The sequence below is a fragment of the Mus musculus genome, chromosome 9 (genome assembly GCF_000001635.26).
Source record: "Mus musculus strain C57BL/6J chromosome 9, GRCm38.p6 C57BL/6J".
Classification (NCBI taxonomy): Eukaryota; Metazoa; Chordata; class Mammalia; order Rodentia; family Muridae; genus Mus; species Mus musculus.
The window spans coordinates 104304483-104332238 of NC_000075.6; the positions used below are offsets into that span (position 1 = coordinate 104304483).

The window sequence follows — 27756 nt, forward strand, 5'->3', positions numbered from 1 at the left end:
CAGCTCTCGGATTAAGAACGGCCAGGAACTGAAAACAGCCTTCCTTTGTGTTGTTATCTTTTCTTCTTTCAGTAGAAAGTCTAGGGTGACCTTGGAGCCAGGACCAGGTAATAAACAGCTAAAGCCTATGTTAACTTTGGAAACCGCCCCCACTCCCTTGTTCTAACTTAAAAGCAAGCAATCACTTTTAACCTTTGATTCGTTCCTGGAGTAGAGAAAGTTATCCTAGATTAACCTGTGGGTTTGTGTGTGACTTTTTGTTAAAGTTTGTGTATGTGTGTGTTTTTTTTTTTTTTTTTTGGTGAAAAAGTTAATATTAGGGACTTGATTGAGGCCTTTAGAGAAAGTGAGCCGGTGAGAACATACTGTAGTTAGTGCCCCAACAATTTATGACTTCACACCCCGATAAGCAAGTTCAGGACTGCACCCCCAATAAATCAAGTTTAGAACTGCACACCCCAATATGCCAGCCGAGGACTTCACACCCCAGTAAGCTCAGGACTGTGGTGCAGACCCCAGAGAGGAGAGAGAGCTGAGGAGAGCTGACAATGCCTCTTGCTTTAGATCTGAAGAGACAGCCTACGCCTAGAGCTGACGCTAGGGTTTTAGCTAGATTTCTCAACTCCATGCTCAGAGGGGCCTTCAGACTCGGCTGTGAACGGGAGAGCGTTTGTTTCCAAGCGTTTACTGATCTATTCACTAGTTTCCACGGTGGGGGTTTTCTCTCCCTTCATGTGAGGTGTTTGAGAGCAAGAGAAGCTAAGGTGGCACTTTACTTTTTCATGCCTGGCACCCAGTCAGAGGTTCAGGAAAGAATGTCTACCTCCTCCTGACCATGATGGACCCACTTTCTTTGTAAATAGTTAAGAAATTGGCTGAGGATGAAGTCTGGGTGGTGTCTTAATATTTCCTTCCAGGAAAGAGTCTCCCTGCTAAGAGATTCTGAACAGCCTGCAAACCTGTGAGAGGAGAGGTATGTGGACCAATCACAGTGCACCTCATATGTAAATGAAGGCATGGATCTGGGCCAATCAGAGCACACAGCTCATGTGAAAATGAGAGTTTCATCAGTTAGTCTTGCCTTGCTAGCACCAGTTGCAGCTATGCCTCCAGGGGAGGTGCTCTCTGCCTTTGGCCTAGGTTGAAATGGTAGTAAGTTCCTATCTAGCCAAGTCTTGTGATAGCAAAATGTATGATATAAACAATGTGAAACCGTCCTGCTGGCGCTGCTCCTGAGGGGCTGATGCAGCCGTTGTGTGTCTTCCAAGGTATTCATAGAATGTTCAAAATGGCCGAAGTCCCAGTAAACTAGGACATCTGACATCTCTAACCTGACTTTTCTTTGCTCTTTCTTCTCTCAGAGGCCAAGCTAGTCATTGGTGGAGGGTCATACTAAGCCACCAGTGGGTTAATACTGCTTAGCAGTAGGACTTTATGACCATCAGCTGACAGATATGAGTCACAGGAACTGCGGTTTGCACTGTTTAATTGAAAGATATTTTACATACCCATCAAGCATCTTTCTTTCCCTCTTGGTGTCTTGTACCAGACAGTTTCTTCCCGCAAGGAAAAAAAAATGTAATGTCTGCCTACTCATTATATTGCCTTCATTTAAAAAAAATTAATTTCTTTCACTTTGTATGTTTCTCTCAATCTATCTTCTGTGTGTACATTATTTCCCAATAAAAGGCTCACAGAATTGAAAGAGTCAAAGGTATTGTTATCACTATCCCTGCCCTCTGAGTATAAAGCCAAACCAAGTAGAGACTGACACAATGGCCTTAAGCCAGCAAGACTCAATAATAGCAGGCTGGGATAGCAGCACAAGTCTGTAACTCCAGCAATCTGAAGGCTGAGGAGGGAAGATCAATGCCAGCTTGTGTTACAGACTGAGTTCAAGACCGACTGACCCCAGCTATGTAGTGAAACGCTGTCTAAACAAGCAAGTCAAGAAAGAAATGCCTAGCTGAGAGCTTAGAGGGTTAATGGGTTATAGAAGAGGAATAGTTAGTTTGCTTTGGAGGTGTGGTCCTGGAAAATGACGCTCTCCAGCAGATAGTCCCACATCCATGATTAAATGGCCATCGTAAGTGACATGATGTTGGGAAAGTGTGTGTGTGTGTGTGTGTGTGTGTGTGTGTTGGATCCAGGAGGAGTTCAGGAGAAGATGAAGGTGAACACATCCAAAATACATTGAATGCATTTATAAAAGTCTCCAAGGATTAGTAATAATAATAATAATAAAAAAAAGGATAAAAAATATAAAGGATAATAAAAAAAATCTATGCGTTCCAGACAGCCAGGTTTGCATAATGAGTTCCAGGGTAGCCAAGGATACATAGTTGGACCCCATCAACACAAACAAACAGACCCAAACTGATAAGAGCAAAGCAGGCACTTACCCCTTATCATGGTACAATTCCATCATGTGGCAAGAAGCGTAGGGAGGCAGAACTCCATTATAAACATCTAGCGCCATCTGCAGGCCACTCACGGTAGTGTCGTGCTGCAGAGATTGGAAACAAGCAATTTTACTGTTTGCTCCCTGATTCAGGTGTACAGACTTCAAGCTGTGTAGGATACAGTGACGGCTCCTGATTCCTCCACACTCCCAGTGAAAACATAGAAGAGGGGAAAGAATGAGCTTCTCTTGTGCGTTTGGGCAGTAGGATGGACTCATCTATTGGTTTTGTTTAAAAGATGAAAAGAAAATGGCTATCCAGAGAAATTAGGCACCTTGCTTAGTTTCCTAAGTAGAATAAATGCGAAGCCCATCTTCTTATTTTAAGTTCCATGCCTGTAGAGGGCCTTCCTGCTTCTACATGATGTATTGACTTTCAACACATTAAAAAAAAAAGTCCAGGTCATGTGCTAAGTTACATTTCCCACATAGTTGCAACATCTTTGATTTTAAAGTTGAAGAAGAGTATAGGAGACCAAGGATGTTGAGGGAGGTTAAAGATGTAGGGAAGTAGCGAGTGTAAGGTTTAAAAAGTAAATGATGAATGCCATGGTTGTTTACATCAGAGTGGTTTTTGGTCTTTTGGCATGGGAGAGCTATGTAATCTTAGGTAAACGGTACCTTGCATTTCTATAAGATGGAAGAATATTTGAACTGTCTGAGGCCTGGGCTATAACTCAGTTGGTACAGTGCACAAATCCCTGGGTTTAATCCCAGTATTGGGGAAGGGTTTTACACACACACACACACACACACACACACACACACACACACACTTAGTGCATACGTCACTCTCTGTAGGATGCACACAGGTTAGGACTGGAACCCCATTTAGAAATGTTACACAGCTGTCAGCATTGTCTAATCTCAGGCCCACTTCTCTCTCTCTCTCTCTCTCTCTCTCTCTCTCTCTCTCTCTCTCTCAGAAGCGCTTCCCTTCCTGTGTGGGCTGTTTCTCTAGCCATTTGCATTCAGAGTCCCTGATGGGCATAACATCCCTGTGTCTTCAGGCACCTTTGCTTTTCTCTAGACAAACCATAGCTTTCTGCATAACCCAGCTGACCCTCCCTTCTCCCGTTGTCATCCTAGTTTTGTGCCGCACCTCCATTTAGCCCTCAGCAGGCACAATCTTCTACACCATATCCATCTTCAGCTTCCAGCCACCTACAGGAGGATGCGCGCCCACAGTGCTGACCCGTTATTCCTCCCCTGAACAGTCTTCCCCTTCCTGTGGCTCTTCACACATTACCACAACTGGCATGGAGAACAAGATGGCCCTTAAAAGCCTTCTAGCTCGAATGGTCCCATTGTTTGAAGGCTGTCCAAAAAAACAGGGATGCTAAGAAGGCTCCGTGTCTGTACTGTCCAGCCCAAGAGATGCTGCCTGCGTGGCTGCGTGGCTGCGTGGCCTCATGGCTGCAGGACTGCGTGAGCTCCAAAAATGTGGACAGTGCAATTGAGGCCCGTAAGCCTTCTTTTCTTCTTCCTTTTCTTTTTTTCCCTTCTCCTTCCCTTCCTCTCCCTCCCTCCCTCCCCAACCTTTGTGTGTCTTTCTGTTTTAAACAGGGTTTCAGTATACAGCCCTGACTAACTTAGAACATTCTCTGTCAGTGAGTCTCAACTTTCCTAGTGGTACAACCCTTTAATACAGTTCCTCGTGTTGTTTTGACCCCACAATAACAACCTTATTTCATTACCATTTCATAACCGTAATTTTGCTACTGTCATGAATTGTAACATAAATATCAGATATGCAGGCTATCTGATATGCAGGCTATCTGATATGCAGGCTATTGGATATGCAGGCTATCTGATATGCAATCCCTGTGAAAAGGTCATTTATCCCCAAAGAGGTCTCAACCCACAGGTTAAGAAACACTGTCCGGTGGGGTCCAGACTTGCCTTGGACTCGGCAATCTTCCTGTCTCAGCCTTCCGGTTAAAGGCTGGGATTACAAGCAGGAATTACCACACTTAGCCTGATGCTTTGTTCTATGTAATTATGGTCGACTTAGGCTTAAACAGTTGCATGTAGCGACAAAGTTCTTTATCAGGTAGACCAGTGTTATTTGTTATTTTTAAATTCGATGCCAGAGTCTCCTCTGGAGTTCTTTTCACGAGTCCCACGTGCCCAAGAGGAAGTGCTTACTGTCCCCTTTCTCTTAATGATTGAGGTCTGTCTAATTCAGGATGCCTGATGCATCTCTTTCCCATGCCCTGCGGCAGAAGGCTGGCTGGCTGCCTCCTTGGAAATGCAAAAGCACTTGCTTGTGGTGGATTTCCTGTTGCTTGTCTGGTGTGTGTATGACTGTGACTATCTTGTCATCGGTATTAGTATTACAGTGTAACTTCCACCAGGGCAGAAAGATGTATTTAATTCTAGATGCTTTGTGATGAAGTCACCAAGATGACGATGTCCTACACTTGAACATGGATGTCTATGCTAAATGCACACAGAGATACTTACTGCGGAATACATGACCAGCTTTTTATACTTCTGTGGCTGAGTTGCAAGCTTCATATTCTTGAGGATTTCATTGACCAGGACGCCTTCAAGGAGACAAGATCAACAGAACTGAGTCAAGCATAGGCTTATACAGCGGTCTGTGGGCTTCTTGTCCAATCACAGCTGACAGTTCTATCTGTTATCAGACTGGGCAAAGACTTAATCTTGGCTCATAATCTGCTGCATGCCAAGCTGTGTGATTTAGGTCTTGTGGAGCTGAAACTCAGAGGCATCAGTGCCTTACACAGCTTGGAGAGGGGAGCCGAGTGGGCCCCTGAGCCCTCTCCTAGATTTGCTTTCATCAAAGCCCAAGTTAGGAGACTGATACCCTTGGAAGTTTCCATGCTTTTCAGACTATATAGACAGTTCTGTTGTTAGCCTTTTTCTTTTCTTTTTTTTTTTTTTTTTTTTTTTTGGTTTTTCGAGACAGGGTTTCTCTGTGTGTAGCCCTGGCTGTCCTGGCACTCACTTTGTAGACCAAGCTGGCCTCGAACTCAGAAATCCGCCTGCCTCTGCCTCCCGAGTGCTGGGATTAAAGGCGTGCGCCACCATGCCCGGCTGTTAGCCTTTTTCAAAGTCAGCCTGAGATGATGGCACGACAGGTACTTGAATCTTCACCTCTGGCTTCTACTCGTTATTAGCCAGACCTGTGGGAGGCCATGGGAGAAAGCAACGCTCCATATATACATAGACATAGACATAGACATATATATACATACATACATACAGATCATGGACTATCTCCTGTGGACCATTTCTTTAGCTTAGCCAGGGGTGTGTGTGTCTCACCACATCACCACACCCACACACACCCACACCCAGAGAGAGAGAGAGAGAGAGAGAGAGAGAGAGAGAGAGAGAGAGAGAGAGACTACATGTGGTCAGCCAGCCTTGTTAGCTTCCACATAGCACATTTGCAGACTCGATCTTCATTTCCTTCTATCCAAACCCTGGACTCTTCTGAGGGGTTGAGTGAGGTAGACTAACAACTGCCACTTCCAGTTTGTCTGTAGACAGTGAAGGCTGGGGATGGGGTAGGGGTGTAGACACCCAGCAATGGCAGAGTCTACTTTGAGGATATACTGCCTTAGAGACGCCCCCTTGCTCCCAACCTTCTCTGTTGAGGAATCTCCAGAGAGTTGAGTCCTTGAAGCCTTGTTGGTGTGTGTGTGCCCTGGCTCAGGAGTGGGTCGTGGTGATGTTTATTTTTGGTAAGGAGCAAAACTGAAGGCTCTGACTGTAATCCCCACAGTCTGTAGGGCTTTCAGAAATGCATAACAAACAGTTATAACAAGACAGGAACCATGCTAAGTGAACCAGACACAGTCCCTGTCCCCTAGAAGGCTCATGAAATAGTTAGACTTAGGCATGTGGGTTGGTAACTTAGCAAAGGTGACCTCTTCTCTTTGTGGATGCTGGAATTTCTTGGTTGTGAGTGGAAGAAACTGGATGCTGCATGTTGAACAGGTCCAAGTCTCTGGCCCAGGGAAGGCTACCCCATAGAATACTTAGGGCATTTCATATTGTTCTTCGAGCCTCATCAACCCTAAACTCGCTGAGTTTCTGAGAACCATAAAAACTGCCTTCAAGGAGCCGTTGGCCCTTTGTCAACAGGGGCCTTGCGTCAGGCTATAGCCTGGCAGTGAAAATGGTACCCCCTTTAAGTTCTGGGGAAGTTCTCTTCTTGTTCTGACTACTGTAAGTACCCTTAGGGCTGGAATTCTAATACACTGATGGATATGTGGGGGAATGAGACTCGGCAAGGCTTAGATGGATATGTGGGGGAATGAGACTCAGCAAGGCTTAGCAACATGCCCAATGTTATGTAGTGTGTAAGCAGAAATGCTGGGCGTTGGACAGTGTAGCAAGACGCTCATCCTAGGTTTCTTGTATCCATTCTTTACTACATCAATAAGTCAGACAACAATCACTGTTTAAGAGACATAAACCCTACTTATTAGACTCCTTATCTACATACAGCAAAGATTAGCAAATTTTTCTTTTCCATACAAGGCCAGATAGTAAATGCTTTAGATTTTATGAGGCACAGGTCTGTTGCCGCTACTCCGTTTTATAGTGGTACCTGGGATGTCGCTATAGGCAAAACAGAATATGAGTGGGGCTGTTTCAGGAAAACCTTATTAGAGCTCCCTCTGTAGCCACTGCTGGAGCATCAGCCACCAATCCCTTTGTGACTTCTGACTCCAATGGGTCTTCTCCATTTGGAGGAGGAATACTGACTTCCTGTCTCTCCAAAGGGCTAGGCAGAAGTGCTGGGTTCATCTTTGCCCACCAGAAAGGGCAATGATGTTCAGTTTGTACAAGGATGCCATCAAGGTCAGGTGACTGGCACGATAGAGGGTAGAGCAGGTTCTCAGGAAGGAATGGGTGTGGTGCAGCGGGGAGAGGCTAACAGCACAACTGTCCAAGTGGATTAATGGCACTTATCGAGAGGCTGAAACTATACAAAGCTCTGAAACAATCCTGGAACGGAAAGCCAGATCTCGCCAAGTAGGAGTAGAAGATGAGAGGCTAACAGCACAACTGTCCAAGTGGATTCATGGCACTTATCGAGAGGCTGAAACTATACAAAGCTCTGAAACAATCCTGGAACGGAAAGCCAGATCTCGCCAAGTAGGAGTAGAAGATGAGAGGCTAACAGCACAACTGTCCAAGTGGATTCATGGCACTTATCGAGAGGCTGAAACTATGCAAAGCTCTGAAACAATCCTGGAACGGAAAGCCAGATCTCGCCAAGTAGGAGTAGAAGATGAGAGCACCAGGAATGAGCAGTGGGGCAAACACAGGGAGAGAGCAGTAGTGTAGATGGCCTGGTGTAGACAGCCTTCACTAAAGCTGGATAAATGCAATGTAACGGGGACTTATTTACAAAACCAGGCTCAGGGCTGAATTCAGCTCGCAGGCAGTTATTTGCCAGTCCCTAGTCTATGGCAAGAATAGACAAATGTTCCTGAACTACACTTGGGAACTTGGGTTTGGGAGGTGTGATGGTTTGTATATGCTTGACCTAGGGAGTGGCACTGTTTGGAGGTGTGACCTTGTTGGAGTAGGTCGGTGTGGGCTTTAATACCCTCACCTTAGCTGCCAGTATTGTGCTAGCAGCCTTCAGATGAAGATGTAGAACTCTCAGCTCCTCCAGTGCCATGCCTGCCTTGGTGATAGTGGACTGAACCTCTGAACCTGTAAGCCAGCCCCAATTAAATGTTGTCCTTATAAGAGTTGCCTTGGTCATGGTGTCTGTTCACAGCAGAAAACCCCTAACTAAGCCAGAAGGTATGTATGGGTACATCTTACTGAATACTGTCATCCACAAAACCAAATATAAAACAAAAGTTTCAGCAAATGTGAGATGACACTGGTCACCCCCCACCCCAGGTGTTCTGTGTTGCTGTGTCCTGGAGGCTTTCTACATAGGCCTGTGCCCAGCTGCTTTATCATTCAATCACCACGCAGTTGACAACTCTCCCTCCCTCCTGCCCCTCTCTCTGTCTCTCTCTGTCTCTCTCTGTCTCTGTCTCTGTCTCTGTCTCTCTCTCTCTCTCTCTCTCTCACACACACACACACACACACACACACACACATACACACACACACCTAACGGGATTGTAATAACAGGCTAAGAGGATGTATTGTAAAACACCATACAGGAAGCTGGACATGGTGGTACATGCCTCTAATCCCAGCACTTGGGAGGCAGAGACAGGCATATCTCTGTGAGTTCAAGATCAGTCTGGTCTATGTAGAGACTTTAATGCTATCCAGAGCACAGTGAGATCCTATCTCAAAACAACAACAACAACAACAACAACAACAACAACAACAACAGAAATCTCATGCAGGAAACAAGTTTTCTAGCTAATCAAGGGCTGACCAGAAAACAGGTCAGGTGTGTTCACATGAGTGCCAGCCTTTATAATCCAAGACCAGACATCTCAGAGAAGGACCTTTCTGAAGCTGACTCTCCCTAATTCCTCTCTTGGCCTGCTTACATCAACATCCTTGCAGGACCCCGTATCCATTCATCCTGGCTTCTTTCTTCTACTTCCCTATCCTGCTTTTTTTTTTTAAAAGATTTATTTATTTATTAGATGTAAGTACACTGTAGCTGTCTTCAGACACTCCAGAAGAGGGCGTCCGATCTTGTTACAGATGGTTGTGAGCCACCATGTGGTTGCTGGGATTTGAACTCTGGACCTTTGGAAGAGCAGTTGGGTGCTCTTACCCACTGAGCCATCTCACCACCCCCCCCCCATCCTGCTTTTAAGGGCCCAGCACCCTTTTTACTGGCTTTGCCTTCATGATGGGAAGGTGTCAAAGACTACAGCCGTGAAGTGGGGTCACTGATCAATATCTCGATGTCTTTCAATGCCAGCGGACGAAGTCATTTAAACTTGTCTACTGTTTGTGAAACATATCCAGCTTTTGCCAAACGTCGCACTTGTGCTTTACCCTATCGGCTACCAGACACAATCCACTCTCCTGGAACCCAGACATAAGTCCTTAATCATTTTCTCTGGAAGAGATGGAAAAGACCATTTTGTCTTTAGCCCAAAACTTTCATTTCCAGAAGTAAACATTACACCAGAGTGGGCAGTGCCAGCACAGTGTTGGAGGACAGTGTGTTAGGCACCAGGCGCTGTTTGTGCTAAGTCTCTTAAACATACATTCGCTTTAGTAGTCAGTGTCTCCAGCATACTGTTCTTAGCATATCTGCAAGACGATAATAAAGTGATCTGTGTAAAACCAATCACTGGGTGGGTGACGGGACTAGAACTCAGACCTAGACTGTCCAACCCCAAACCCAACATTCTCTTTTTGTTTGAAAAAAAAATACTCACCCCCTTGGAGTCGAGATTTCTCTTTCTGCTTGTGAATTCCATAAAGTGATAGCAGAGATAATTCTGATAGCTCTTTCAACTTAATCATGGCGTCCTCGGTGGCCCAGGAGGGCAAGGTGAAATTGTGAACACTCTGCAGAAAAGGGAACAGAGGAAAATATGTGCACACAGTTGTGAGTTATGACCTCCTTTGTTGAGTGCCATTCCCCACTTCACCCTACAAGTAGGGCGAGCAAGCCTGGCAGCCTCAACCCAGGAATTGCCACCTTCATATTGGATTGGCCTTAGGTAGGTCTATGATGCATTTTCTTAATTGGGAATTGATGCGAGAGGGGCCAGCCCACTGTGGGCAATGCCAACCTAGAAGGTGGTCTTGGGTTGTATAAGAAAGCTGGCTAAGAGTGAGTCAGAGGGAGAAAGGCAGTAAGCTACATTCCTCTGTGGTCTGTCTCTAAGATAAAGGCAAAAAAAGCAGAGAGGGTCAGATGCTGTAGCCTGAAAATCAGAAGGACTTTCTTAAGAGGCCAGTTTTAGAAGTCTACCTGTTTCTGGAATTTTCACAAGTATAATACAAGCTTCTAGTTCGCTGGCTGGGGGAGCATCCGTACCCCATGCGCAGTGAACATTTACTAGTAAATGTTTGCTAATTGTATGATGGATCTGCAAGCAACAAAGATACAGGACCTTATGCAGATGTTTATTACCTATTAGGAAGCATTGTTAGGGTTCCTTTGGTTTCAAAAGTTGAAGAATGGGAAGGAGGAAGAAGAGGAAGAGGAAGAAGAAGATAGAAAGAGAGGGGGGAGAACAAGGAAGAGAAGAGGTTATGAGAAGAGCAGAGTGAAGTAAAGAGATGCAGAAGGAAGATGCAGGGAATGTGACAATGACCCCAGGTAACATGGGCTCATCACAGAATAACTCAGGTCAAACCATATGAAGTTGCTGGGGTGTGGCTCAGCAGTAAGGCTTGCAGGAAGCATGGCCCTGCCTTGGCCTTAATCTCCAGGACAAGCAAATGAACAAATAGAAAACTAGAGTAAAGGGGAAGGAGAAGAGGAGGAGGGAGAGGAAGAGGAGGAGGAGGGGGAAGAGGGGGAGAAAGAGAAAGAGGAGGGGGGAGAGGAGGAGGAGGTGGAAGAGGAGGAGAGGAAGCAGCAGCCATCAGGACAAAATGAGGAGCCTTAAAAAAATGCTGATGATAAAGAGAAAGGATGGGAGAGCGCATGGTTGGGTCACCTGACTGCCACAGAGATGGGTAAACTGTGTCATCTCTCATCAAGACGGATGTAGGAGGGGAGCTCCTGCCCTGCACACTCATGGTGACCTCCATGTCAAAAGTGGGCATGAGGTATGTATGCAGTGGTCAGAACTTTGCGCCAAGATACAGGAATAAAAGTTACTCCGTTTGGCCAGAAGGTGGAGCCCGGTGAATGAAAAGCATCGCATGCGGACTATCTAGTGCTCTATTATCCATCTAGGAAGACGATTTCAGTTGCACCACACAGGGAGTTCTTTCCTTGGAAGCCACGTCGGGCAGCCTGGCTTACAGTTGTCTGGATTATTTTAATATCCAGAAAGCTGGCAAATTTCCTCCCCCATATATAAATAAAGCAACATCACAATATTGCTCCCCCCTTCCCCCATTAAATCCAACGACAGGAACCTGGCATTCCAGTGTGACTGCGAAGTAAATGACTGGAAATGTTTTGAAGAAAAGCACATTTGTTTGCCGTTTCATAAAGGGCAAACGCATAAGTAATGGGAGAAGAGAAGTGCAGATTCTCGAGTTTATATACGGAAACCCTGAGCCGCACTGCAATACCAAAGGCCATCTAAACAGCACAGAGTTTACCAGATTCGGTGTATGTATCAAATCACAAAACCAGATTGCAAATGAATCTTTGATTAGTTCTCTTACCTCGCAGAATAAAGGGTCATAAACTTTACTCCAGATTCCAAAAAGATCCTGGTCATCGAATCCCGACAGCGACGACAAGGTGTCCAGGAAGCTCTGCAACACAACCAAATAATTGCGGCTAAGGAATCTGACCTGAGCTTACTCCTCATAGCGCCTTAAAGTGGCAGGTACAGCTTGGGTTATGGCCACGTGTTCCTGGTTTGCGCTAGTGGCTGATGGGAGCACTCTGCCTGGGTGAAGTATCACACATGCAAAGGAGTATCCCTAAGCGAGAAGAGAAAGGATGGGCAAAGCACCGGAAGTGCACCGGAAGTCTCTGGTTACAGAACTGAGCTCTGGATGGAGTGCAAGCATTTCCCTCACTAGAAGGGTCTACGTTGTCATCACGTGACTCGCGTTGGCCCGTGAGCTTGGCAGCCATTTCTAGGAAGTCTTTTGGAAAACAGTTTAAAGGATAAAATTTCCAAGAGACTATCTCTTTTCAATGTTAACCTCAACAGACTTCCATCAAATAAACAGAAATAATTGTTAAAAAATATTCCATTGCTGAGGCTGGAAAGATAGCTTGGTTTCTAGAACTTAATGTGAAAAGCCACACTTGGTGGCATGAGCTTGTAACACGGCATTGAGGAGGTGGAGACTGAGGGTCCCTGGGGACTTCTAACCAGCCAATCCAGGCAAAGGGTAAGCCTCAGTTCCCAGAGAGAGACCCTGTCTCAAAAAAACAAAGTGGGTGGTCTTGAGGACTCGAAGTTGAATATGATTCTGGGCTCTCTATATAAGTGTACACAGATGGGCATAGAAGAACACACACACACACACACACACACACACACACACACACACACACACAGAAGAACACATATACCTGCACATGTGTACACACACCTACCCCCAAGATACGAAAAATAGTTCCTATCCTTTCTGGCTAAAACACAAAACTCCAGAGTGCATGATTTCTTAGAGGAACTCTGTCAAGCTCTTCAAGGGCAACTTATTCTAATGCTAGTTTAACTGCTTGGGACCATTAAAAAGAGAGGAAAAACTTTCCAAGTGTTTATGTGTTAGTCCTGATACCAACGCTAACGGAGAGTGCTCAGAAATTAAAATGGGTTCAGCGTCACTTGTAAATACCAACACAGAGCAAAAACATTAGCAAATACTATAATTTCACACAAAAGGAAAAGGCTTGATTTGAGAAATGTAAAGATAGTTCAATTCTAGTAAATCTTAGAGTACAGTAATAAAGTCATTGATCCAAAGAAATTAATTGGTTAAAACACTCATGACATCAGAGAAGATAGATAAATTTAGTTTAGTTTTAGTTTTGTTTTTTAAAGATTTATTTATTTATTATATGTAAGTACACTGTAGCTGTCTTCAGACACTCCAGAAGAGGGTATCAGATCTCATTACAGAGGGCTATGAGCCACCATGTGGTTGCTGGGATTTGAACTCAGGACCTCTGGAAGAGCAGTCAGTGCTCTTAAGCGCTGAGCCATCTCTCCAGCCCTAGTTTTAGTTTTGAGACAGGGATGTCATTTTTACCCTGGCTTGCCTAGAATTCTCTGTGTAGTCCAGGCTAGCCTGAAACATATGATTTTCTTCCTGCCTCTGCCTCCTACAAGCTGAGATTATAGATGTGTTACCACCATGCCGAGGGATTGGCTACATCGTCAGCTTAATAACAATAAAGAAAGAACTACTATATTTTGACTCAAAAGTTAGTGCACTTAACGGTAGACAATGTATAAATTAAGAATATGACAAATGAAGCTGACTAAAACAGTGTTGTGTAACATTGTGCTGTAGCTACTGGCCATTACAAGCAGGCAAGAGAAGCAACCAGAGAGGCAGATACTGGAAAACTGGAGATAAACCACTGCTATTTACAGATATTGTAAACTGGAACAGATAGACCAAATGTAGAAAGACTGGCTGGAGAGATGGCTTAGCGATAAACGTGTTGCTTTGTCAAAGGATCCATGGTCAGTTCCCAGCATTTACCTGGTGGTTTAACATCATCAGGAACTCTAATTCCAAGGGAATGGAGGCCTCTCTGACCTCTGCAGGCAGCAGGCTTGCATGTGGTACACACTCATATGTGTAGGCAAAGCAATCATACACATAAAACTAAAAAGTCTTTTAAAATATGTTTAAAACATTTTAAATTATGCAAAAATACATGGCAAGAGCCTAAAATGATCTTTAAGACAAGTACAAAGATACCATTTTTTTAAGAAAAAGTTCCACATCTAATGGTTATAGATCCTCCCTAATTTAGCATAAATTTAATATTATCTCCATAAAACCACCAAAGAGTTTAATGTTTGAAGCTAGGGAAACATGAATATTCAGAGAAGAGTAAATCTCCCTTTCACAGCCCATATTTCTCCTAGCATCCCTTGGCTTCCTTTTCCCTGTAGTATATGTGATTGTAGTATATGCTATTGTGGCATATGTGATTGTAGTATATGCGATTATAGTATACACTGTTATAGTATACTGGCTGATCCTACAGTTTAAAACGAAGCTAAAAGTACATACATGAAAATTCAGAACAGAGAGGAGCTGGGTGTGGAGGTGCAGGCCTTTAATCATAGCACTTGGGAGGCAGAGGTGGCAGATCTGGGAGTCTGAGGCCAGCCTGGTCTAGGTATGAGTTTCAAGGCAGTCATGCTATATAGAAAAATCCTGTTTCAAAAAAGGTAAAACAAAAACAAAAACCAAGCAAACAAACTAGTAAGAGAGGGGTGACAGGTGACTTTAGATACTCAGACAGCCCACTAAATTCCAATAAACCATGGTCTAATAAATAATCAGAACAAGAAATAGAATTTAAGTTCTAGAAACAGCCTCCATCCATGAGGAGATTTTAATATATAGGAGCTCAGATTGGTGAGAAAAGATGAGTCGGTTAACAGAGAATGGCAAACCACAAAGTGTTTGTAAAGGTAATTGATCACAAGTGAGCCACACTTCCAGGAAATAAATAAAAATACGTTACGGTAAATCAGTAAATTAAGATACTGCACATTTAACCAAAAAAACAAAAACAAAAACAAAAGCCAGGTGGTGGTGGCGCACGTCTTTAATCCCAGCACTTGGGAGGCAGAGGCAGGCAGATTTCTGAGTTTGAGGCCAGCCTGGTTTACAGAGTGAGTTCCAGGACAGCCAGGGCTACACAGAGAAACCCTGTCTCAAAAAAAAAAACCAACCCCCCCCCAAAAAAAGATACTGCACATTTGCCAAAACCTGAGGAAATATTTTCCCTACAAATATAAAACATTTTATTAAGCAATGATGATGATCATCATCACTTTCCTGTGCATGGGAGAACTAGAAAACCCCACAGAAAACAATGTCACTAGTGACCTTCGTGGGGTCATTGAGAGACCACCATATTCTACTGTGCTTTTGATGTTTTCTAATTCTTGGACCGTAGAGATATGTAACTGACTCAAATGGTTACTTTTAAAAAAAAAAATCTAAATTATTATGCCTACCTTATGCGTTATCCTGAAAAGCGAGTCCTTCCCAAAAGGGAAGAACATACTCGGGCTTAGGAAGATGAGGGTCTCCGTCCCTCAGCCTCCTCAGAACAAGCATTCATTCTCACACACCAGGTACCTGTCCAGGACATGGGCGAAACCTGGGAGGGACCGGCCCGGCCTCTGTGCTGGCTGGTGACCACCACACAGGGAAAAAGACCCAGGTCACACCCCAGAACATGCTAGAGGGCACTAACTTTATATGGATGAAGCCTCTTCAAGAATTCCTCAGATTCTAAAGTCTCACTCTTGAGTTCTTCAAAACGAGGGCAGTCTCTGAAAGGCAGGTACAGCAACTGTGGACAAAAGAAAAAACAAAACAGAGCAAAACAAAATGTAATCCCTTGATTATTCAAGCGAGAGCCCGCAGAGACTTGGTGCCAACCTTTTAAGCCTCATTAGGTCTAAAGCAACCTTAAAAGATCCACGTGTCCTTTGAACAGAAATTCCAAAATCAGACACAACAAGGCAAATGGTCTCCAGGTCCCCAGACAATAGGGCGTGTACCCTGATGCCGAAACTGATTTATTTATTTTCCTTTCGTGAACTTGTTGCTTGTAAATATCCACAGGGGCTCATTTTCTGTGTGGATGACTGTTATCTTGTGCTAAGTGCCCATGTGTGCGTGCCCTCTCTTCCCCGGAAGTGAGGCAAAATAAATTAGAGGCTTGGGATAGAATCTTAAAGGAATCAACTGTTCATCGATTTCGTTCTAGGCAATCTACACTGTCAAAATAAGAGTGTGTGTTAGATGTGTGGAAGATATAATTAAGAAATCTATTAGGAGGGCAAAATGATCGTCATAAAATTGGTGTGGGTTTCACAATCGCTCTGAGCTCCAACTGCGACTCGTGAGTTTGTTTCGTGGCTCTAAGGTTCACCCACTCTCTTTCTGTAGCCCTTCATGAGGAGCGCCATCCTAAGGCCGCCTGCTCTTCAATCCCTGAAGTTCTGAAACTCAGTGTGAAGAGGGTCAGCCTCATCTTCAATCATTTCCTTTTGCCAGTCTCTCGATTTCTGCCTGCGATCAAGTTTATAAACCTGCTTGTGTAGGCAGTCAGGAGAATCAGTCTACTTCCAAACTAGATCTAAAACAGACCCTTCTGTCATCTCCATTGTCCACCCCCAGTCTGGACTCAGGCTCTGTGTTTCAGTCACTGTCCATGCATGCTTCCTGTCTGGTCAATTTCGGTCCATCCCACTGACTTCTCAGTCCCTTGTCCCAACAGAAGCCACACTCCTCTTTAAAGGAGTCCCAAAGACCAAATCATTTGGGTGGGTCTTAACTACCACAGACTTTCATTTTGGATCTGCAGTCAGATCCAAACTTGCCATGGCTTCTAAGGGTCCTTGTGAGGTGACTGGTGAACGACAGCTAGTTCTCTACCCTGCTTCCCCACAGCCTAATTCCTCACACTGTCCTGTCTTCCAAGCCGTCCAGTCTCAGCCACTACAGTAACTTATTTCCTTCTTCCAAAGCTCTTATCACAATCTGAAAGCACGTTATTGCTGTTCTTCTTTATTGTCTATTTCCAATAAGATAGTAATCTCAAGTGAACTACACTCCCCTTTGTCACACTCTCCGCTGCATTGTCTACAACCAGAACTAGGATGCTGTTGTGTTAGTCGATGCTCAGAAAGCTTTTAAGTTGCGTCCGGTCTGTCCTCTCTGACTCTGCCTGCCACCTGGTTTTATTTTTGTTTCCTTCCTTTTTACGACCATGGAATCTCAGACATTCGCTTCGTCATCCCTGAATGACATCAACAATTAGCCTCCAGGGCGCCCACATCTTTTCCTTCTAAGCATTGTTGGGACAGTGGCTCAATATACCACACATCACACCCAGGCAGCTCTGAGAAATACACGCTGTCACATCCTCTCCTACCTCTGAGGTCTAGTCAGTCTCACCTTCTGTGAGGACCTGAATCCCTGCCCTGTGGCCCTTCTTGGAACTCCTTCAGTATGTGCAGCTGGTGTTGAAATCATCACCCACCAGCCTGTAGTGTGTCATGTGGTTGATACATGCTGAGTTTCTTTCATCAGACTGATCTAGGCACGGAGCTTGATTGGATATGCGTCGTTCAGCACAGCCGGGAGAATAACCTAGTCTTTTCATCAATTATGTTAATTTTTTTCATTGATCAGAGAACCTGGCTTCCCTTAATGAAAAAGTAGCTATAACCTGTGGATAGATATTTTATTTTCTGTTTTCCTCTTCATCTCCCTCGCTCTCTGTTTCTTTTCTCACCTTCCAATAGCCCCAGCATCTTTATTGTGTAATTTGGTTACCAACTGTCTGGATTACAAGCTGACTAGCTCCTTTGCTTTGCATTGGCTATGGTTTGATACTCCACTCCAGGCATTATTTCTATAGAAAAGCCTGTGGTAAACATGATTTTTTTTTTTTTTTTTGGTAAGTATTGTTCACAACATTTTTAGACCACTGGTAATATGATGCTCCCCTGCTGGTTCTGTGAAGATATGGATATAAATACATTATTCTGGTTTTTTTTTCCCCTGAAATACCAGGAAAATGGTTATAGTACATCAACTTTGAGTAGGGTTTACAGGGGAGGCACTGCTTCTACACAAAGCATTTCGAAAAATTCTACAAAGCAATCGTAGAACTCATATAGCCATTAAGTCAAATCTCTAGGAGTATTGACGGCAGAGGAGACTAGTATGTCCCGCAAGTTCCTGGGAAAGGTTCTGGTCAGTGCTAATAAACAGAGTCTGAGATGCCCTTGCGATTTGGATGTTTTCTAGAGAAGTCATGAGTTGGAAGCTTGGTCTTCTGTGAGGCTATGCTGAGAGGCTGAACTGTGAGAAGTGACTGGGCCACAAGAGCTCTGCCCTCGGGGATGGATTCATGGATCTCTATGGGTAGGAGGGGATTTATTATAGAAGCAAATGTTCTTGGCTATACTTGCTCTGCCGCACCATCTGACATCCTCTGCCAGGTCACAACCCAGCAAGAGGCTTTCGCCTGATTCTGAGCAGATGCTGGTCTCGTGCTTTGAACCTCAAGTCTTCAAAAGTGTGACCTGAATGAACCTCTGTATTTAGATAAGTTATCCAGTCTACACTGCTCAGTTATAAAAACATGCAATGGTTAAGTCTATAATTAAGGAGTGACTCTTTGTTCCAAACTGGCTAATCTGTATTACATTCTTACACCCTACAATGGAAGGTTAGACTTATTTATTCATTTTTTTTCCTAAATACCAGTGCCTTTGAAAAGGTTAGATTTCTTGGTCAAACCTCACCCCGTATGAGTAAAGTTGAGTTTCTCTCAAATAGTTCCTTTTAAGCAACTTGGCACAGGATGCTATATCTCAAACTTGGCTGCCCATAAAATTATTTAAGGGAGATTTAAAAAACACGGATGTTGGGCCTGAGGAGATGGCTCAGCAGAAAAGAGAACTTGTTGCTCTTCTACAGGACCAAGGTTCTATACCCAGCATCCACACGGCAGTTCACAACCACCTATAATTCCAATTCCAGGAGATCCAACTCCCAAGGGTACCAGTCACACCCATGGTGTATGCACATGAGGTGAAACACTCATAAACATATAATAAAAGAATTTTAAAAGATACTGATGTAAGGACCCCCACCCTCAGAGACTGACTTGTGAGGAGTGTCCCTGTCATTGGACATTCCGAAAACTCTCAAGGTGGTTCCTGAAGGCTGCTACGCCTGAGAGCAACAGTTTCACAGGAAGCAGATACTTCTGAATGGGAGAGGCCCACGATTGATCGTTGTTAACTAGCAATGGCTACTAGAAAAAAGTTTTATTTATTTCTTTTGCTCCAGAATGTAAACCTCTCACGAGAGAGGAGTGTTTGATGGACAGGGAGATCTTTGGGTGTTTGGGGGAGATAGGAAACCTATGTTGGGCTCTAAAATCTTAAGGATTGAAGGCAGAACACTGGTTTTGTGTGTGTGTGTGTGTGTGTGTGTGTGTGTGTGTGTGTGTGGTGTGTGTGTGTGTGTGTGTGTGTGTGTGTGTGTGTGTGTGTGTGTGGTGTGTGTGTGTGTGTGTGTGTGTGTGGTGTGTGTGTGTGTGTGTGTGTGTGTGTGTGTGTGTGTGTAGATAGAGAGAGGGAAATTACCAAAAGTTGGAATGGCAATAAAGCAAAATAAACCCAAGGAAAAACTCAGCTCCTAGCCTTGCTTGTCTGGGCCCTTTCTTGTCCTATGTATCCAGCCTGCTTCATCTGTAAGTCCCCAGGAGCCCGATTGTCTCCTCCTGGATTACCCAGGATACTGACCCGATCCTCAGAGAGAGACACGGTGTGCACTGGGATGGGCTGCCAGAGCAGTCTAGGATTCCAGATGCTGATCCCCTCTGGAGGAAACAGGGCTGCAAGGTTTGTCATAGCACTCATCAAAGTCCTGTCCACATCTGTGCTCCGGATATAAATCTAGAGTGGGAGAATTCAACGCAGATGGAAAATTAGAGAAAACTCGAGGTTTTCTTTCCGTGGGGTTGACAGGGTGTCAGGGAAAGAGCTGGAAAGGGGCATAAGCTATCAGCAAGCACAGTGGGACCATCGTCATCCTATCTGTCACGGGAGGGATAGTACTAGGAAAATGCAATGAGATGAGGCAATCTGTAGTCCAACAGTTGACCCGTGACACTAAGACAAAGTATTTACACAGGTACCCATAAAGACTTGAACTAAGATTCACCAATTTTTAGGGAAAATAGTTCCACAAAAAGAAGTACGATTATAAACAAGACCTCCAACTTGTATAAATTCTCTAGAAAATAGGCAAAGGTGTAAATTCATCATATGCATGAGGAATTATTTTAATTTTGTTCAGGAGTCAAGTTTCAAAGTTCCGGTTCCCCAACTTGCCTGATCATGCTTATAGGTGTCGTTCAAGAATCTTCCGTATCTTTTCCTTATATAACTTCCAAGTTCGTAGTGCTGTTCCATGCCCCACTATGGGGAAGGAAAATAAAAAGGAAGGTTAGGAAAAGTATCCATTATCGTAGAAGTGTATCTCTTCTTGTTATATACAACATGATCATGGTGTGCACCACAGTTTCACAGTAAAACCACCTATTGAAACTAAGGCAAGAGAGAACAGTTGCTGTCGTCGGGACTCCCCGAGAATACTCCTTCATCTTTGTTAGCACACAACGTAGAGGCTTGTGTATAGCACGCATCAGTTGATAGTTGGTGATGTATCTAGGTAAAGCCTTCATCTCAGGTGTGATAGACGGAACCATGAAGGTAGAACATTCAGAGTGACTGGATGACCATTTTGTAGGGATTTTTGTGAATGAAATCCAGCCATCGGTTGAAGTTGAGCTGGCTGACTCTTAAGGCCCCTCTCAACCTTATTAGCAAATGGGCTGATTTATTACAATCACTGTCTATTGCTGGCTCACAAAAAAGAAATTAGAGCTTGTGACTCAGGGTGTGGTTTCTGGATCTGCAGGACTGGTATCACTTGGGAGCGTGTTAGAATCAAATTGTTGGGTTCTACTCTTGATGTATTTGGGAGTGGGGCTCAGAAATCTTTTTAAAAGATATTTATTTTTGCCGGTCGGTAGTGACACATGCCTTTAATCCCAGCACTCGGGAGGCAGAGGCAGGCGGATTTCTGAGTTCGAGGCCAGCCTGGTCTACAAAGTGACTTCCAGGACAGCCAGGGCTACACAGAGAAACCCTGTCTCAGAAAAAAAAAAGATATTTATTTTTATAATTTTATGTGTATGAGTGCTTTGCCTGCATGTGTATCCGTGCAGCACACGTGTGCCTGGTACCCACAGAGATCATGAGATCACATCCCCTGGAGTTAAAGATGGTTGTGAGCCATCATGTGGGTGTCACTGATTAGACCTGAATCACCTCCCAGAACAGCAAGTGGTGTAACCACTGAACAAACCCTCCAGCCCAGGAATCTGTCTTTAACCCCCTCTCTCAGAGAGTTTGGTGGATCGTGGAGAGCGGTCTTAGCTCAGTGGTTCTTGAGCATTGGCATGCAATAAAAGTATCCAAAGCACCGTTTGAACTTAGATTCCTTCAAATCTCCCCCTAAGATTCTAGCTCCCTGTATCTTGGATGTGGCCTGGAATCGGCTTTTAACAGGGACCCCAAATGATTCCAGCTCAGGGAACAACGTGCCATGCTTTGAGAAGCACTGCATTTAGGTTTGTCGTTCATCCAGGGCCTCACCAGAGAGTCACAAGCCAGAGAGGTTGTGGTTACCCCAAGCTATTGCTTGACAGACTTGCTCATTTGCTCATCTCTTGGAAGCATCTCTCCCATCACCTCTCATCAAAGACAAGGATAACTGTTGGGCAGGAACAATATACCATGACAGAAGTAACTGTAGAAGGAGCGGCTTTGGGTCCAACTGTCTTCTAACTTACAACCCACTTTTGGAATCTGATTGCTACTTAAGAGATTTCTAGGGTTGAATCCAAACCTCTTGATCCTTGAAAAATCTTTTGGTCTCCCTGGAAAAGCATAGCAAGGAAATGGGAGCCTTATACTAGGAAAACACTCTGTGGATCTTAGTGATGTTCTCTCATTAGAGAGAAAGATGGATAGGCTATGGTGGGGAGGGCTCTGGTAGATACTGTCTTTCCTTGGCTCCTCTGAGTTTTAATCTCTACAAAACCATGGCTAGGGCCATGACTCTTGGCTTTGGCTGAGCAGTAAAAGGAGACAATCAGGTAAAGATGTTCCAATGTTCCAAACATCCTAATGTCCAGACCACGACCTATGCCAATTAAATAAAAATATTGTCGATGTTTTAGACACATCTCTAGACAATCTCCATGGAAACCCCTCACACTGAAAATATAGTCAGCGGGATAAATACATCAAAGTGAAAAATCCTGTACTTATTTTCCCTTCACTCAAAAATTTAAGCAGAGCTTTGGCTCACACCTGAAATTCTCGCTCTTGGGAGGTGGAGGGAGGAGGATGAGGGGTTTCAAGGTCACTCTTGGTTACATAGGGAGTTCAAGGTCAGCTTCAAGGTCACTCTTGGTTACATAGTGGGTTCAAGATCAGCTTGTGCGATATGAACCCGGCTTCAAAAAAATGCAAAGTAACAGCAAAATAGATCAAACTAACCTGGGTGAGTTGGCCAAATCCTTGTGGCCACGAGGATTCTGTAATGGGGTCGGTAGGAAAGGTCTCGATGGGACCTCGGTCTCCATGCCGAAACACCTAAGAAAAGATGTGCAGCAACATTACAAATGTCACTCATGTGTTTTGTTTCTACTCGTCATAACAGAGTTTCTTAAACCACGGCCACCACCTTGTCTGTCCACTGGAATCACCTGGGGAGCTTTAGAAAGTTAACGATAAAGTGCTTCCTCTCCAGTGATCTTGGTTTTGTTAGTTGGGTTTATGACCAAGGGTACCAGTCTTCTAAAATTCTGTTCAAATAAAACTCATGTGAAGAACCACTAACATTGAGCTTGAGGTAATAAAACTATAGCATCAAGCTAACTGACCACTGGGAAGCAAATATACATATATGTATCCGTACACATATATATTTGGAGATAGAGTCATGTATCTAAGACAATAGACTGGCGCATGAGCATACAAGATCACTTGGTGCAGACAGACTGAATAGAAATATTTTTCTCTGTGGCTGGAGAGACGGCTCAGTGGTTAAGAGCGCTGACTGCTCTTCAGGAGGTCCTGAGTTCAATTCCCAGCAACCACATGGAGGCTCACAAGCATCTGTAATGGGATCCAATGCCCTTTTCTGGTGTGTCTGAAGAGAGTGACAGTGTACTCACATACATAAAATAAAGAAAAAGGATTTTTTAAAAAAAATCAATATTTTCTCTTAACGATGGCAATAGCAACAATGCTCTTTAAACTTTATGTATAATAGTTTTGAAGTGACCCACTGGATTGTGGACACGTTGGCTCGGAGATTGGGCTCCGGGGGTTTGAGGCAGATGAATTACAGATTAGGGAGATTAGGAAATGCAGGTCTCAGCACTTTAACAATACGGATTTTAGATCTGCACAGACACTTTGTTATTCTTCACTTTGTTATCCTTGAACCTCGGAAACCTTGGTACTTCGATTCTAAAACACCTTTAGAGCAGCGTGCCAGGACAAACTCCATGCAATTTTATAGTCAAAACACAAGGCAAGAAAAGCTCCCAAGAAGGAAAAGATGAAGTCTGACATGCAGAAAATATTTAATAACACAGAGGATGTTCGCCTAACCCTTTGTCTGATCTGAGGTCACCTTTACCTGTCACTTGGATTACCTACTGGGAGACCCTCTTGTACACAAGCATGGGGGCTGTATTTCAGAACAGTTCAGGAGACTCAAGGAAGGAACAACCTCAAACTTTATTACCTCTATGAAGGAATTCCAGGATAGCAGGGAAGGTTTCTGAATCCTATGCTATATCTCTGGTTTCTCAGTAAAGTGAGTCTTTTCTACTCCAAACCAGTGGGACATTAAAAGCTCACATGACAGCCTACAGAACATAGAGGGGAACAGGGCACAGGGTGCTAAAAAGCCCTTGGGGCAGGTAGGGAAATACAGCTTGAAAGGTCCCCTTTCTGGCAGGAAGAACAGCTTCTGGTGCCAGTCTGTAGGAGTGACTTGGTCATGAGCAAGAACCACCAAGGTTAGCCAGTAGTGACTCCGTGTCTACAACCAGGCCCGTCTTAGAACTGTTGGGACTCCACTCAGTGTTCGATGAACCTTCTTAGGTCCGAGGAACTGAAATGGTGACATGGGGTTCGAAGATTTGTAGCCTCACCTTCGTTTTTCAATCTCAGCACCGGACATTTTCAGGGGAAGATAATTCTCCAGGTAGGGAGCTGCCGAGAGCACTGGCCTCTTGCTGCCCATAGTACTTTCTTATTACGGCAGTTGGAAAGGCCAAACATCTCACCACTGAGCTAGCCAAAGAGAAGTCTGATAATGGGCATTCCACCAAAACAATGAACAGCCCTGCCTGCCAGGGCACAGCCCTTCTTACTGCATCCAACGACAACAATCCTTCCTCCACGTCTTTCACACTTGCTTTGGCTTGAGAAGCCACTAAGTGCTTCTCATGTTTCATCCCCTCAACCAGTTCTGCAACTTAGCCACAGCTCTTGTTATATATACTTCCCAGCTTATTTTAATAAGCCATGAGTCCAAGCCTGCAAGCGGTAGAACTAACCAGGCATTGGCCATGTGTCTTTCACAACAGTATCTTTCTTGGTGTGTGTGTATGTGTGTGTGTGTGTGTGTGTGTGTGTGTGTGTGTGTGTGTGTGTATGTCTACAGGCATGCGTTTGGATGTCCTGTCCCTTGAACCCATGTGCCCATGCCTGTGTGTGCAGATGGCAGTCTTTGAGCTCAGAGCTTCTCAATTCACTTGGACTATGTCTAGGCATTCTTGAATCTACAGAGGGGCCAGTCTCTCAACTCCACTACATTATTGCTTCTGACCCCAGGCAAGTAATTCTACTTATCAAAACCTTTAGAAAACCAAAAAAACGTGTTATTAGAAGTCAAAATTTTCCACAGAACTAGTGAAGACAGGAACAGGAAGAGCGCTGAGACCATGAGAACCCCTCAAATACACACCCCACTATGTTTGAAAGAGCCCTCCCCGTCACTCCTTTTGACTGTTTGTTTTTGATAGAGTCTTCCTCTCTATACCCGGATCTAACTAGGTAACCCAGGCTGGTTTGAACTTGCAATGATCCTCCTGCTTCAGCCTTCCCAAACACTGGGACTGCAGGTACGAGAGACCATTTCTGGATTTCCTATTATCTCTCGTATTCTTACAACTCCCTGCCGTGCAGCTTGACATTATTTCTGCGTAGACCAAGTCAGCAAACAGGCTCAGAGAGATTTGATGAGCTGTTCAGATCTACTGATTCCCAGGATGGTTGGTCCTCTATTACTGCTGGGCCCCTGTGCCCTCCAACCCCTATATTCAACTACTTTCTTATGAATTACAAGAACTTTCTTTTAGTTAGGGTCTCACTCTATTTCCCATGTTGCCTAGTGGCCTTGAATTCTTGTCCTCCTGCCCTAACCTCACTTGTGCTGGGATTAGAGAATACTCAATCCCCACCCTGTCTAACTTTTTAAAGGATTTTAAGAGTTTTGACAGTCATGTGTGTATAGAGCATATTGTAGCCACACTCCCTATCACTTCCTCTTGTTCCTCTCCCAGGATTGCTAATGCTCTTCTTGAGATTTTTTTTTATAAAGAGTCCCTGCGGGCCCTGCCAGCTCCAACAGTCAGTCTGTATATAGTCAGGGTTAACTTACAACTTCACTTTTAGGAATTATATCATGTTTCACTGCTCTTCCCCCCAAACCTTACCCCCAGACCAGGTCTCTCTTTCACCCCAATGTCCTCATCCCACATTCTTGCTAAATGTGCTTAGCCATGGGAGCCCTCCCAGTCCCAGTGCTTTGAATGCCCAGCGCCTGCTTCTCCTGACACATACTCCCTTTCTCTGCATCCAGGCTTGTCCAGGGAAACGCAAGGGCCCTTTCATACTAAGTATGCAGTCTCTACTTTCTCTTACTGTTTTGTTTCCATCTCTAGTATTTTCTGCTTGTATTCATTAGAACTTTAAAAAAAAATGACATGTCTCTTCTTCTATACTATTTTCTCCTTGCTGTGACAAAATCCTTGGCAGGAACACTTCAGGAAAGAAGGGGGATTTAACTTCAGTTCTTGGTTTGATTACAATCTATCGCAGTGAGAGCATGGAAGTAGGAAGTACAAGCAGAAGGTCACGTTGCATACGTAGTCAAGAAGTAAAGATGGGGTGGAGGAATGCTAGCACTCGGTCAGATTTTTCTTTTATCTTTTTCTTTTCAAACTCTTCGTTTTATCCAGTCTGGGGCAGTGGGCCGTAGGATGGGCCTGCTGGTATTTAGAGTGTGTCTTCTCTCCACAGTTAAATCTCTCAGGAAACACTCTGGAACATTTCCAGGGTGTCCCTAGGTAAGCCCGGATTAACACTGCCCGGATTAACAAAGATGTAGGAAGTCCTTGGATGTAGAATCCCTATGGAAATGGCCACTGTCTACATTACAACAACATACAGAAGCCTGGTCTGGATGAGCAATGGACCCTGGGCTGGGTCCCCATCCTCTAGGCTAGTGATAACACCTCCAGCCCTCTGGTTTCACGAGAGCTTTTGATTCTCATCATCACGTATTGACAAGCAATGGTGCACAATCCTGTTTTCTTCCTTCCTCCCCTGCCCTCAACTCTCCCTTCTTTCAGCCCAATTTCTGCCTTTGATTTCAGAATAGTGAGTTTCCCCTTGGAATATGCTGGAGTCTAACCAACCACCACGTCGCCCTGTCAGGTTTAGAACTCAAGACAACAGGAAAACTTTGGGATGACCTTGGATCCAAACTCCAGTTGCTCACACTCATAAACAAGCATTTTAATACTGAGCCACCTCCCTAGTCCCATTTTCTTCTTTTAAATAACTAAGAAATAAATCCATTAGCAGATAATTGGAACGGAAGATAGTTTGAGTGGAAACAGTGATCTCCATAGACATGCTGTGAGAGGAAAGAGGGACAGTCAGCTGTGAAAAGAGTCAGTATGTAGCTACATCCTGCACTGGCCATGAGGACCACATAAGAGGCCTAGCAAGCTCTTTGTTCAGGGCCCAGGAAGAACAAGAAGCCAGCAGGAAAGGGAAGTGGTGTAAACTGTGTGCTACATCGCGTGCGAGCTGTAAACAGCAATGTCTGACACTCATTTTGGTTACCCAAGGCAAGTTTCAAACACCAGCTTTGCCAACCATTGCCCAAGCGACACTGAGAAAACAACTAAACTCCAAGGTCAGTATGTCTCAATTTCTCTTTCCAGCTAACCACAAAATCATTTTCTAGCAGGCTAAAGCAACGTAAGAATTGTAGTGTGTGTGAGAATTGAGCACACAGGATACATCCAGCCATCAGAATGTATTATGTTACTCATGTAGTCACACAATAACTGTCCCATATGTTTCCTTTCTTGCTGAAAGTAGTTTGCAGCATCCAGGGCATTACCCATTGAGCCCTAGAAAACAGCCTTCTCTTTCAAGAAACATCTCTATTAATATATAATCATCTCCCTGTCTTCCATTTACCTAAGAGCCATATTGCTTTTGCCTCTGCATTCAAGCCACTTTGCAATCTTGACATGTCTGGAGAGGCAACCTAAAATGTTTTGAGCCAAATACAGTCTCTCTAATGAGTTCAGTGCCCTGGAAATTCTCAAAGTGTGTGGATAAACAGGTAGAGACAATTTCCTGAGCTCACAAGCTTAGATGGATGACCCCCTGCCTGGCCAATACCAGCTCTCAGGACCACCAACTTCTAGCAGATATCTCTGGGGAACCTGTTGGTCGCCAGAGACACCTGCTACTCCTGTACTCTCATGACTAGGGAGTCACACATGAGGGAGAAAGAACAAAAGGTGGTGAGCA

At 44.3% G+C, this 27756-nt stretch overlaps 1 protein-coding gene across 2 annotated transcripts in view; it reads right to left on the bottom strand.

Annotated features, from left to right (window-relative positions):
* Positions 1-27756, bottom strand: part of Acpp (acid phosphatase, prostate) — a 49483-nt gene that overhangs the window by 16243 nt on the left and 5484 nt on the right. For both annotated transcript variants that reach the window (NM_207668.2, NM_019807.2), the window contains exons 2-9: positions 22399-22494; positions 20161-20247; positions 19570-19722; positions 15492-15590; positions 11744-11836; positions 9826-9958; positions 4928-5010; positions 2403-2506 (exon numbers count right to left, since the gene is read on the bottom strand). In NM_207668.2, the coding sequence (NP_997551.1) occupies positions 2403-2506; positions 4928-5010; positions 9826-9958; positions 11744-11836; positions 15492-15590; positions 19570-19722; positions 20161-20247; positions 22399-22494 (848 nt within the window). The remainder of the gene's footprint in view (positions 1-2402; positions 2507-4927; positions 5011-9825; positions 9959-11743; positions 11837-15491; positions 15591-19569; positions 19723-20160; positions 20248-22398; positions 22495-27756) is intronic.